Source organism: Crassostrea angulata, chromosome 3, assembly GCF_025612915.1.
Source record: "Crassostrea angulata isolate pt1a10 chromosome 3, ASM2561291v2, whole genome shotgun sequence".
NCBI lineage: Eukaryota > Metazoa > Mollusca > Bivalvia > Ostreida > Ostreidae > Magallana > Magallana angulata.
This window is the reverse complement of record NC_069113.1, coordinates 42,014,642-42,028,914: the sequence shown is the minus strand read 5'-3', so window position 1 is coordinate 42,028,914 and position 14,273 is coordinate 42,014,642. Positions and strand designations below refer to the sequence as shown.

The 14,273-nt window shown below is 33.0% G+C and overlaps 1 protein-coding gene and 1 pseudogene across 1 annotated transcript in view; one reads left to right on the top strand and one right to left on the bottom strand.

Annotated features, from left to right (window-relative positions):
- Window positions 1–1,839, top strand: part of LOC128178375 (cadherin-23-like) — a 60,015-nt gene extending 58,176 nt beyond the window's left edge. The window contains exons 57-60 of the mRNA XM_052845495.1: window positions 416–523; window positions 718–815; window positions 1,082–1,138; window positions 1,729–1,839. Coding sequence (XP_052701455.1) covers window positions 416–523; window positions 718–815; window positions 1,082–1,138; window positions 1,729–1,794 — 329 coding nt within the window. The 3' untranslated portion in view covers window positions 1,795–1,839. The remainder of the gene's footprint in view (window positions 1–415; window positions 524–717; window positions 816–1,081; window positions 1,139–1,728) is intronic.
- The window catches only part of LOC128178376 (uncharacterized), a 31,833-nt pseudogene continuing 18,704 nt past the window's right edge, over window positions 1,145–14,273 (bottom strand).

Here is a 14,273-nt window from a genome sequence, read left to right as displayed (position 1 = left end):
TTCTGTCATGTAAACAAGGCTTGTGCCTTTTTGTTTACACTGGTTCAATATACCAGTAAAAGTTCTTTTTCAAGCTGACTTCTCTCTATTCTGATTTGTTAAGCATAAATAAAAAGTTCGTAGCGTTTATCACATTAATATTGGGTCTTAAACTGGAATTTTCACTTCATCATTCACAATGTACACAAACCTTTGACAAAGAATTGTGAGCCCCTTATCTCGCTTCTAACAAAAAGACTTAAAGTGTAATTTTGGTATACCATTAGAAATGCCTTACTGAATCATGTCCCTTTGAGTTGTACTATATTAATTTCAGAAAGATAATTCTTTGTATCTAGGAGGTTATTTATTGCTTTGTTTCATAAACTATTTTTGCTCTTGAAAATTTTAAACCGATACAGTTCTCTGTTTTTAGTAACATCAAATATACAGGACATCATGTGCCAGTCTGCTGTCTTTCACCCTCAGACTGGCTCCGAGTCATCTAGCTTCCCTGTGCTGCCATTGGCAGGTGCCCTTGGAGGCAAGTGATATTATAATATATGTTAACAACCTTTTCATTGCTGGGTTCTTTCATATTATCTATCTCTTGCTAGTACCAATGAATATGAATTAATTCTCTAAATGCCATCAGTACTTTCAGTACTTTGATGTAATATATACATCTTTTGTCAATTAATACAAAATCTATATGTAGTTTGTTTGTTCTATCTTCAGGTCTTCTCATACTTGTGTTGATCATTGTATGCATCTGGAAAAAGCGGAGAAGTGCTGGGGAGGAGAACCAGATAGAGAAAAGAACCAGTAAAGAGGAGGTAAATTGGCTGCCACTGCTAAGTTAATTTATCTATTCCTGTGTGTCTGCTTTCAGTATTAAATAACAACTGTTAACAAGTCTTTCTCTGTACATGGTTTCATACTTCATTTATTGTTAAAAATGTTCAGTTTTTGATTTAAAACAATACATATGCAGAGAATAAATCATTTGAATGTAATTATGCTACATTGATGTCTTTATCATTGTATTCTGTATTCTGTATTTTTACCCTTTGTTACATGAGTTTCTTGGGAAATATTTCAGAACTTTGATATAGAGACTTCGTCCAGACGATCCAGTGGCTATGCCTCCATCTCCAAGGTATTACACAACAAGGGGACATAATTATGCTACTTTGCTGATACATGTCTGTTAACCAGGAAGAAATGGGTTAAAGAAAACTTATTGAGTTGATTCAGGAATATATATACAGTGTACTGGGGTTTAAATTTACCCAGTATTAGAATCTGATGTATGTTTTTAGTATTAGATATATATTTTTAATAGCTTCGAGATAAATAAAATTGACTTAGAGTTTTGGAATTGACCTTTTGTTTTAAGTTTTCATCTCACGAGAATTTTTTTTATAAGATTTATTTCAATGTTGAATAATTTATTGCTGAAATTCATTAGTTTGAGTAAAAATAAATAATTATGATTTTTTGTTATTAATTTACTTCAATGTATTTATAATTGATGAAACAAAATATAAATAAACCCTTTCTTGTAAACCTTTGTGTATATGAAAATCATGTGCAAAATGTAAAATCTTTTTCTTTGCCAATATACAAAAATAAATATACATACACACATTACAAATAATCTCTACCTACAAACATGTATGTCTTATATAAACAAATGGGTATTGTGATGTTATGATATACATTGCATATTGCATTTATTTTTTTTAGAAATCTTCGGAGGACGTAATGGACAGTAAAACAGAGTCTCCTAAAGACATGGCTACAACTTTGTAACACTTTGTCACTGTAGATAATAAACAACAAACTATATATTCATAATTCTTGTTGTTATTGTTCTTATTTTTTTTCAATTAATCCTAATGTTATGATATATAATTATCTATGGGGATAACTCTTGCAGTATCATTGTTATATTTTTTACAGATTTTGTCAGTTTGGCCTAGTTTTTTGTTTTTGTTTTTTTTTTTGCTTGAAAAAAAAGAAGAATATTGTAAGTATTCATTTCAGTACATTTTCTTATGCATTGATAAAATGGGAAGTTTTAATGCTTTGATCTTTGAATTGACTTCAAAAGTCTAAGCGATAAATGATGAAGAACCTTAAAAAAATATGGCTATGGAAGACTCCAATGAAAGTCAATAAACAATTCTTAAATTATGTCACACAGCACAATAACACCCATTACAGACAAGTACAAACAAGTGCTTCCACTCTAAAACACGTTTTCCTTTAAGAAAAAGAAATGGATAATGCTTATATAAGGAGGTTTGCTTGATTCTGAAACTGTTCTCTGTAAAAAAAATATTTCCCTTTAATGAAAACGAATGAATAATGCGTATATAAGGGACTGTGGAACTGTTCTTGATTTTGGAACTGTTCACATTGTGCATAACGAGTAGTGCATTTTAAATGGATTGTCTTTTGCAATTGCATTTTGAGAAAGACTAATTTACATTTCATTACATAGAACTGGCCAAGGACTTTTGGCGAATGTCATTCCTGGAGTGATAATAACCATTTTCCTTTAGCAGGATAAAATTTAACCATTTTCCTTTAGCAGGATAAAATTTCACGTTTGATGTCACGTGATTAGGATTTTCCATGTTCCTCAGACTGCATTAGCAAAGCGGGATCAAATTTCAACTGTCACGTGATTAAGATCGTCCGTGTTCCCGCATGCTCCGTCGGCCTGATTTTCACCTAGTTGCAGGAGTCGTTTTTTCTCTTTCCGGATTCTCTGCCTTTCCTCCATTTTCTGGAGAGCTTTGTCCACCTTGACTTGTAGCCTATCTTTCTTTTCACTTCGTCGTCTGTTTCGTTCTAACTTCAGCCGATGTTTTTTACGAGCTTGCCTTTCAAATAGTTTTTTCTTTGCCAAATTCTGTAGCTGTTTCTCAGCTGTTAAGAAAACCAAAATAAGGTGAAATTAATATAAAGTTCATCTTAGTTTTCCTTTTACTTAAGAGGCATTGCATTTCCCTCTTGCTATCGTTAAAAAGTCAATTTTATCATGTTAAAGTTCAAATTCTATTTGAAATAGTTTTTGAATGTTATTCGAACAAATCTAGCAGGAGACTTTTAGTGGTTGTATTAGAAACAGCAGTACTGTATCCTTAACCTTTGTGAATTCCTTGAAATCTTCGTACAATGAATTGTTCTTTCCCTTAAATATTATCCAAGTGAATAAGTTACTACTTACTGCTACTGTTTTTCTTGCATTTGGACATGAGAACTGAGCAGGCTGATACCACCACAACAATGGCGACAGCTATTGGGAGAACCAGCACCACCTGGTTCTGGGTCAGACGAACTACCGGGTCTACGTAAAAAGGAACGGGTTTTATTCAAAGATGTGCATGAATGCATTGTAAATAATAAATATTTTTCAGTCTACACTAGTACAAATCCAAAACATACTGCAGGGGTCTCAATCTTACAGCCTTTCACCGGCTTCTAGATACCGATATGAGGAAACTATCGAAAGGATATATAAGCAATCAATTAATCTGACAAATAAGTTTCCGTATGTAACTTTAAATAAGACACAACGAATATTTTTAATATTAAATATTCAAAGTGGTACATGCACCCGAGAACATGTACATCTATTTTTCACTCAATCCGGCTAACAACAACTTACGTAGTTCGATTTTGGGTTTCTTCGTCGTGAACTCTGAGGGAATGGAAGTGGTGATTGTTTCACCAGAGTCACTGAAAGGAGCAGAAATTACTATATAGTATTTTACACATCTTATTCTACAAGGTATTTTTTTTAAACAGCAGATCATTTAATAAAGAATACTGGGTGTTATTGATAAACAATTAGTCTACTTTTGGTATTACATAAAAATTCATAACGTATCTATACTTGAAACGGTAAAAATCACTTGTAATTTTTTATTCAAAACACCATACGTAATGTAAGTTCTAAATACACAATGCCTTGCAAGCATGAAACAATAATACTCAATGCATTGAATGTTTCATTGTTTTACAGTGTTTGTTACCTAATGCTGATGGGAAGACACTGGAAGCTGCCGTTTGGTCGATGGAACCCTTCCTGACATTTTTCGACACATTTATATGCAGGATCTAGTTCTCGTCCGTCTGGACATTTAAACCTTACACACATGAATTCGGTCTGAGATGGGAGAACACAGGAGGTGTTTAGCGGGTTTTCTTGAATCAAGTGTTCCATTCTCCAGTTGTCTGCGTAATCACACCTACATTGTCTGTCTGACGTCACATTTCCATCGTCGCAGACGACTTCGCCGATTCCGACACACGCGGACATTTTCTTCTCGCAGAGGGATGTCGACTCGTGGCTCCAGCGTCCAGTAGGCTGGTATGTCCCCGAGGGGCAAGACCGAGGTACTATAGAATTGTAAGCAAACGAAAACACTGCATACGTTCCTGTGAAGAAGAATATAAAGGAAGGTATTACAATTCTTCAGCCAAGGAATATTAAACTAAACTATTCTATACTGTATTAGATTTTCAACAATTTTTTATTTTTAAACTATATAATTAAATGGGTTACCCTTTTCGATCCACGTAGAACTCTCATTGCAGAATTCCACGAATCTGCCTTCGTTTGTCGCTAGACAGTGATAATAGGACGTATTTCCACATTTTGATAGAGCTACGAATTCCCAGTACCACTCATTGAGGGGACAGAACTCCACAATGTGTGGGGTGTTCGAAGTGTCTGCTTCTTTCTGGTCTTTCATGAACGTTTGAATAGGTACACTCAGAATCACAGGGGGGATTAAGAACAGCACCTGAAGAGAGACCATTCCGTTAACTGAGCTCAGAATAACGAAAGATTCATCATAGCAGTTTGATAGAACAGAATTTTAAAGTCCGACAGGCTGAAATATACAACTAAATGTTGGCTACTCAATCTTCGCGATTTCATTTTTGGACACTTGAAAAGAAATTCAGACATTTTTTTGATGGGGGAGATTAATATTTGGGGTCATAATAGATAATCTTTTGTACGTAAATTAAATCGCATTAGATTCCATTATGTAACTCGTTTGTTAACAATGGCAAATAATTAAGACATGGCTAGCTTGAGGAATTTAAAGACTATCGCTGGGATCTGAAATTTGACCTGCCATATCCGAAAATAAATGCCATAATCGGGGAATATATCATTACGCATGTTCCTGGTTTTTGCTGACTTGCCCTAAGAAGATGCCAAAGTAAAATGGCATTTGTAATGCTTGCTATGAGCTTTGTTGTATGTAGATCATGCACCCCTTACTCTCTTTTTAAATGAAATTATTTTTTTGTTCATTTTGTTTTATCTCTGTTTCTCTGTATCTGGTCCAGATCGACCTTCTTTAATTCGTATATAAAGTAAAATTACCAAAATAGGTCTCGTACTCCCTCCCCTACAAAATTATTCCTCATCCCACTATATTTCCCAACCGGCAAAAACTCTGGATCCACGCATGATACGTGTCGCTCAATTTGAATTGTGAATAGTACTTGATGCTTACTAGTGTTGTCAGGAGGAGTTTGACTAACATTGCACAGCACGTTCATGGACCGCTAAACCCCCGACCTGTCTGTAGGGCCTTGGCATTTTCTGACCCCTTCTGGCTTATCTGAAATTAAAATTGTAAACAAATATTTTCTCAAAAAGACGAAAGCTAGATTCAACGTTTGTAAACAAAAAAATAGTTGTACATCAGTTGCAATTACAGGGATATCCCCACCGCGTTCACCTTTCCGTCCTAGCGTTTTATCAAAATTTATTTAAATCTGAGAAAGTTGAGAAACTTGTTGCAGTAAACACTTTTTAATACAATGAGACTATCATGAATATTTTTGGATCTTTCTTGATGAAATAAAACAGTGAAAAGAAAAACAAAACTTAAAATGAATGTACTTACCTAGCGCATCCTTGGATAATTTGTCGGCACTTATTGTTTCCAAAGCGGTTTAATGTTCTGAGTATTTCTTTTTTCCTTTTTTTTTACCTATCTTTAACCTATCTATCTGCTAAAAGCATTCTTTACTCTATCCATAACCAATTGACTTCCACGCTCTTGCTTTTTATGTATTCTTTGGTTGCAAGACTTCACTTACTAAATACCCGGCCTGTTCTCCGTGTAATTTTTTCATAGTAAAATATAAACTCTTGAGTTTCAACTTTCATGTTGAGCGAATAAAACCCAGCCAAGCGGGTGCTCTGTCATTGTCTGCCTAAAAATCTTGCTGACAGCTTCCATTGAATATCAATGAACCCCCAAAGATCTGGGGTTCACCCGCGTTGGCAGTGGATATGCCAATTTGCTTTTGTTTTAATACTAAAGTAAGACAAACTAGGCTACCGGTGTTGTATTCCAGATTGATAGAGTAAAACAAATTTGTTACGAAATTATTTGATTTTTACAATAAAACCGGGGGGAGGGGTATTTTTGCAGTGCATGGGTGGTTATTAAAATGAATAAATTAGAAACACTTCAGTTTTTGGACTCCAGCTTTTTGCCGCAATATGGAATATTGCAGAAAGGGGTGATAAAATGTATAATCATTTCATTTTTCTTTGGAAAAATTCCAAAGGTTGTCTGTTAATTAAGGTACACACTTTCAACCGTACATGTATTATGTCCTTTAAGTGTATTATGTCTTAAGTGTGCTACTCTTTTAGATATGATCTAGGCAGACTTCCGTGTGATTCTTGGACCAGAAGAGTTCCAGTGACCCAACAAGCACGAAGCTGTTAAATAGCGATTAAATTATGCAATGTAATGCATGCATTCTTTGTCACTTTATTGTACAACTGCAATCCTTGCCATAGGAATAAGGTCAACAAATAGCTAGAGCTAATGAACTTTTTCTACTAAAAAAAGTGTGGGGTGTAATGTGAGGCATTTTTCGATGCAACCAGTTTGGCAGAACAGCACTTGCATTAATTTACAATTAAATAGTAGTTATTGTTGGGTTTAATTACTTGTGATTTGCAAACGTATTTTATTGCAGCTTGGAAATCATTTTCTTTAGGGGGGGGGGGGGGGGGGGGTCTCATTTAGACCACCCTTCCAAGAAATATTTAACTCAAGACTGATCTCACCATTATATTAACAAATTCTATATATAATTTTAGAAAAAGGATTTAAACAAAAACACTTTAATTTTGGAAATTTAAATACAGTATTATTTGCGACTTCACCGACTGAAAATTTTGTGTCTATACGTGGCAACAGGGGGCGGACTGTCCATCCTTTTGTCAAGTAGTTTAGTTGATAGGTCAAGGTCATAATTTTTTATATTCTTTGTGTATGGACAATATCTCAAAAAGTCTTTGACCTTTTATATGGTGACACAGATCTGCCGTTACTTGTCAAATATTTATTTTGACTTGTCAGATAATTATGTTGACTTGTCAGTTATTTATGTCAACTTGTCAGATCTTTAGATGTTGACTTGTAATAAAATAATCATACCGACTAGAAACTCAATATTTTTTTTTCAAAGCGCGTTAGTGCAACTAACTGCAATTTACTTATTATTATATCTGGCAAGTCGACATAAAGATCTAACAAGTTTACATAATTATCTGACAAGTCTACATACAGATCTGCCAAGCTAACTTAATTATCAGATAGAAAAATATGACCACTAGTTTGAAGAAAATTATTCATAAGTCGACTTGTCAAATAATGATGTTGCCTTGTCAGATGTAATGTAGTTTAGTCAAATAATCATGTTGACTTGTCAGATAGTTATGTCAACTTGTCAAAACATGATGTTGACTTAAAAGATGGTAATTTCGACTTGTCAGATCCTTATGTCATCCTGTCAGAAAATAATAATTCAGCTGGGTGGCACAAATTGGGCATGGAAACGTTTTAGTGTTGAATTTTAAACATATGAATAAGTGACAAGTCAACATAAAGATATGACAAGTCAACACAATTATCTGACAAGTCGACATCAAAATCTGACAACATCAACATCATTATTTGATAAGTGATGGTAAAACTAGGCCAAGCCAGAAATAAAGTCAAATAGTGGTAAAGTTTTTATTTTACTTCTATAACAACCAGTCACAACCTCGTCGGATGTTACCGAGGGATGACAGACCTAATTTAATCCTACAGCAGAAATTCTGGTGAAAATTCAAAAGCAAATTAATAATTGTACAAAATGACAATTCCAAAAGTATGAATATTTTTTTTAATCTATAGACATTTTCTAAAGAGTCATTGAAAAAAAAATGCTTGTAATAGATAGAAATATTTAAAATTCAGGTAAGAGTTTAAGTCATTATTTCTCATAAAGGACTATGCCATAAGCTTTTTTTAAAAGCATGTCAGAGGACATATCATTTCATCTAATTAGAACCATTTTAACAAGACCTTGGACTTTAGGTAGGAAGTATCTATTCTTGGGTAAAGAGTTAAAAATGACGCTGATGTCAAGCGAAATATATACAGCTTGTGTAGTCTTAGCTCAATAGTCAGACAAATCTTGATTACAAAGAGCCATGGCTGAGTGGCCTACAATAAAATAGACATGCCTACCATGTCACATTGCTGTTTGACAATTATCCAAAGTCCAAGCTCCTGTTAAAATGGTTCTATTATACAGCATTAGAAAAACCTTCATATTAAAACTTGATCAATGACTTGTAAAGAGAGTAAAATAACAATTTAGATTCAAGATTTCTGGCTTAACTTGATGAAATAAATGTCATTTTACCTGTGCAATAGCATGCACAAAACAAATTAGATAGAGTCTGTCATCCTTCGGAGCAACATGGGTCATCAACTATCATACATTAATGTCATCCATCAATAAAATTATTAACATAATCATACAAATAAAAATTGATAGATCATATAATGTTTAAGAGAAATGCCAGGAAATGTATAGCTTTATACATGACTGTGTGAATATTTTCATTGATAACAGAACCAGGTAAAACGCAACAAAGTAACAAAACAATGAAAGCAAATACAAGAGCAATGGTTCACAGGGAAATGTTTAAATGAAAACCAACTACATTAATATTTGATCTTATCATTTCTTTATACAATGTGTTGACTAAATGTATGTGTTTGTGTCAATTTAATTGTATTCATGAACAAAAAGTGCATGCTTAATTGACACACTGATGCGATTGGTGCTTCCTCAAAATTTCAGAATGTAAAAACAATGATTGATGAATAAAATTCAAAACACTTTACACAATATTGTTGATTAATTTGTGTAATTTGTATTACATGAAATATGGCTATTAACACTTTATACATGTATAAGCTATGACCATTTCTGAAACATTTTATTCATTAACATGTATACACTTTACTTTCGTCATATGATACATTTCACTTACCGGTATATCAGAATAATAATTCATGTGTGATTTAATAAACAGAACTTATTGGCATTAATGCATGAAATAAAATTATGGAAAAAAATTAATGTCTGTGAATTTATACATACATGTTTTTATAAAACATTCAATTTTATCAAATCCATTATTGGCAATCCTGACTAAATTCCAAACAAAGACTACAGGTGTGATGACTTACAAATCCAATATGAACTTACACATGGCTTTATGAGATCAAGCGTCAAAAGCACCTTTTTCTCACATTGAGTTTTCAAGAAAAATTTCAAAATACATGTAGGTACTGAAGTAAAAAAAAAATCTTATCTTATAATTTTTTTACAGTAAAACTCTGTGAGATCAAAGTTCTAGGAACTTAATGATAAACTTTTCTACAGCAGTATTTTTTTTTATTTTAATAAGGAATTACTTAAATATTTTAAGACTTGATGTACATGTGTAAATATTTTTTTCCTTACGTACATAGTGTGCTTATTGAAGTATTCAGTGCAAAACCTATCTGTACTTTAGAAAACAATAGGTAAATGCGGAAAATCATATGTAAAAAGAAGAATAGATATTTGCAAAAAAAGAAATCAAATGCATATACTGTATTGACACTTTCTTATATAACAGAGAAGGTTTGAAAATCAGTTAACTGTATCCATAATTCTTAGTATCAAAGTTCATTTTAACCATAAATATGCATTTTTTAGGGAAAAACAAATATCCAAGATATACCTTTGTTGGTTTAGTAATTCTTACTGTATCCTACATAATACATTTGTACTTATGACAAAAAAATCAAATTAATCTTTTCAACAATGTTCTTATTCCCATGAATACTCATATAAAAATAATTCTACTTTCTACAACACAGCTGATAGCAACTAGCAGAATACAAAATCAGCAGCATATTTGCAGCATATGCATGTAAGCATAAAAAATTCCATGTTAAAATATAATCTGATATAATACCAACCTTTTTTTTTTACTAGTATATATAAAATCTACCAATGTTTGACAAAATTGCCATAAAAAGACAGTAAATTTACAGCTTTTTTACAAATATTAAGTTAATATATAAAAAATGTACAACTGTAGTATACCAGATACTCTAAAAACCATGTTTATAAATTCATCTTAAAAATATTTCTACCTTAAAACACAGTCTAATTTTTTATATACAGGACTTCTAGAGGCAATTCAAGTTGTCTTTTTACTTTTTACATCAAACTTGATAACAATAAGATACTGCTAATCTTAATTTTTTGGGGGAAAAATTACTATCAATTTTATGCCCCCTAAAAGACACCAATAAATCTCTTTAAAAATTGAAGAATAAACGTATTGATTTTTTGTTGTTGAAAATCTAAAAATATTTTAATACATATATAAAATAGATTTCAATCATTTACAGCACTGTAGTAAACAAAATGAAGGCTGATTATAATTTACAACAGTTTTACATTGGTAAAAAGTGCTCACCTTGATAGGTACATGTATCTTATGAATCTACAGAATACATATTGTTATCACATTAAAACTTCTTTCAAAGGACACATAAATCAAACATAAACAAATTAAACTCAACAAAAATCATTTCTACAAAAGTTGGCTAAAAAACGCAGTTCTTTATATGTTAGAACATGGTCCCAAAACAATGCAACATGGAAACAAACGAAAACAGAATGGTAACATGAAACTTTCACAACCAAAATACAGCCATTTATAATACAAAGCAAAACACTATATCGACAATGCCCCTAACTAGAAGAGCGACACTGCATCAGTGATGATAAAATCTTTATGTGGCCTATTCTATAAGTAACGGTAACATCATCTATATTCATGACAAACAAAGAAGTTATTGCAAAAAACATGTATCACAGCTAACAACCTCTCCAAGGGAATTCATCAATATCAGTCGTTCCTTTATCACAGCCCATTGCAAAAAAATCATGCACATGCATGTGTGCTTTTCTATTTATATGTAAGCAATATATTAGTAGTAAACTGAAAAGGACAAAACTTGGGTCAAAAATAAGGATTTTATCCCCAAAAATACTTTTACAATCGTGATAATTTTTCCTATGAAAATTTTAACTACCGGTACTAGAATATTTTTTTTCTATAGACTTGTTTTCATGATGATAGAATAATGCATCTTTTCCTGCGAAATGCTTTGATCTACAAATGCAAGCATGATACCACTGATTTCCCTGATAGTTGTGTCAACATAAATATTATGCAATTTAAGTAATTACATATACTCTATATATGGCACTTGTTAGGAATTAGTTGAGCTGGTAAGATACTTAAAATTTCCTGACGACCTAATGAACATCAAAGTTCATCAACTCTCCGTCAGTCGCATTGGTACCAAGGCCACAAAATGGAACCCCTCTTTGTTCACCAGAATATGCCCAATGTTCAGGGGTTCCACATGACAGTTCTTTGGCGTAATTTCTTCCTTGACCTCGAGCTGATCCCCAGTGGAGTTCAACTTATGGATAATGATGGGAACTTTCAGCATCTCAGCCATGGCTTTGATTTCTACATGATCCGCCCATTTGTTGTTCTCAGTGCCTCTCAATAAGTTTTCCCAACTCTCGGGTACAAAGTCTTTGTACTGTTTGGCATTGCTTTCAAGGTATTTCCTCAGTTTCCTCCGCAGAGTGGACACATCCCAGCCATTTTTGGATACATAGAGTCTCAGAACACAGTGATAAAAACAGCTGCCATCTTTAGGAACATCCTCTACTTCCCAACCCTTCTTCTTGGCAGCCAGCTTCATGTCCTTCATGTACTCATTGCAGTCTTCTTTTTCCACACTTTCAATCTCCTGGAGTCGAATATCAAGTTCTTTTAATTTCATCTATTATTGAAGATTTTCAAAAGGGCTAAAATTTCAGGTTCTTAAACTCTCTCTCTCTCTCTCTCTCTCTCTCTCTCTCTCTCTCTCTCTCTCTCTCTCTCTCTCTCATTTCTAATCAAAAGTTTTTACAAAACACAAATACAACACTATCAGTAACAATGTGTAAATGTAAACAATTATTTTTTGTGGTACTGTAAATTCCTAATTAAATGCGACGAATTTATATCCGCGTAAAATCGCGAGAAACTCTCCTCGCACAAACCTCGCCATTTTTTTTCTGAGAGTTGAGAACTATAAGGAATATGGATAAAGGATCCGAGTTCACGATTTTATATTCTCACGATTTGATACAAAACAGCAGGATCTTGGAATTAAGTACTCGCGTAATATAAGGAATTTACAGTATTAAAAATATTATAAGTTTATAAGAACTGTAATACATGTATCACCCATACCTTTGTGCTTTCAACCTCTTTCGGAACTGTAGAGTTGGCATCTGCTGTATTTTCAACCACACTGTCATCTGGATCTGGGTCCTAACAAACCAAGCATCAATTATATCAGAAGTGCATTTTTTTTGGCACCACCCCTAAAGCACTTGATGAGAAATTAAGGGATCATTTGGTTTTCATTAAATGTGTATTACTGTGGTTTCATAATATTCATGGGCATTAATATTTAATGATTATGAGAGTCACAGTTTCAAGAATATGTAAATTTGTGGCAAATAATCCATTCAATGTGTTATTATATAAATAGTGCCTGTTTGGGAGGGTAACAGTTGAAATTGACACCCCGAGAAAACCATTGTCAACCGACGCGAAGCGGAGGTTGACAATGGTTTTCGAGGGGTGTCAATTTCAACTGTTATCCTCCCAAACAGGCACTATTTATTTTGTTATACTGAATGTCTTTTTTAAAATTTTTAAGAAAATTTTACTGCTTTTATATAGGAATAACATGAATTCTACAGCGAACCGTACGCGCATAATTTTCGCGCATGTAACATTTTTTAATGTTACCCGTTGCCAAGTGCGTTGCTAACGCTGAGGGTAATAGTAAATATTATTAACTGCGTCTTAACCAATCAGATTTCAGTATTTAACATGAAAGTATAACAATAGATATTGTACTGCAATGAACAAATACATACATGTATATTGATAAAACCATGGTATACTTTACTGTCATGACTGTCATCCATACCTTGTCACTGGCTATCTCTTTAGGGGTTGTGGCCTCTGGATCCAGGGCATCGTCATTTACACAGTCATCAGAATCCGACCCCTGAAAAAAAAAATTTCACTTTATCTATATTGCTGTTATCACTTTTAGAATTTGTTTCTCTTACAAGACTTTCCTAGTAGATTTTTGAAATCCACCTTTGGCTCTATACATCTACAGTATATGAGATGAATATCCCAAACAAAAGGCCCATGAACAACAGTTCATTGTATCATTTTGTTGCAGGTTTTAAACAGTTTTACCATAAACTTCTAAGTTGAACTTTGTTTGAACCCCTCTTGGGCCCCAGTAATAGTCTGGGGTCATATTTTAAACAATTTAGAATCTACCTTTTCTTAGAATTGTTGTAGAACAATCTCACAAACTGTAATATTGTAGTTCTTTGAGAAGATGTTTTTTAACATTTTCCCTACATATTTCTATATTAAACTTTCAACCCCTCTTAGGGTCCCCATATTAGTCTGTGTTCACGATTTTCACAATTATATTTATCTATATTTTTTTAAGATGCTAGCATAGTAATACTACAAATTGGAGAATGGCAGTTCTTGAGAAAAGATTCTCATTTTCCCAATAAATCTATACTACTACATAATAGACTCGAATTTTTGGGCTTAATACCGAGAAATCGGAAGAGTACTGTCTTTTGTTTTATATATTTTAAACATTATTGGTTCTTGAATATTACCAATTTGTTTTCATTTTTTCTCAATCAAGCTTTGCCAATTAATAATCAACTAAAATTCCTTTAAAAAATCCGGAAATTATCTGAATTCT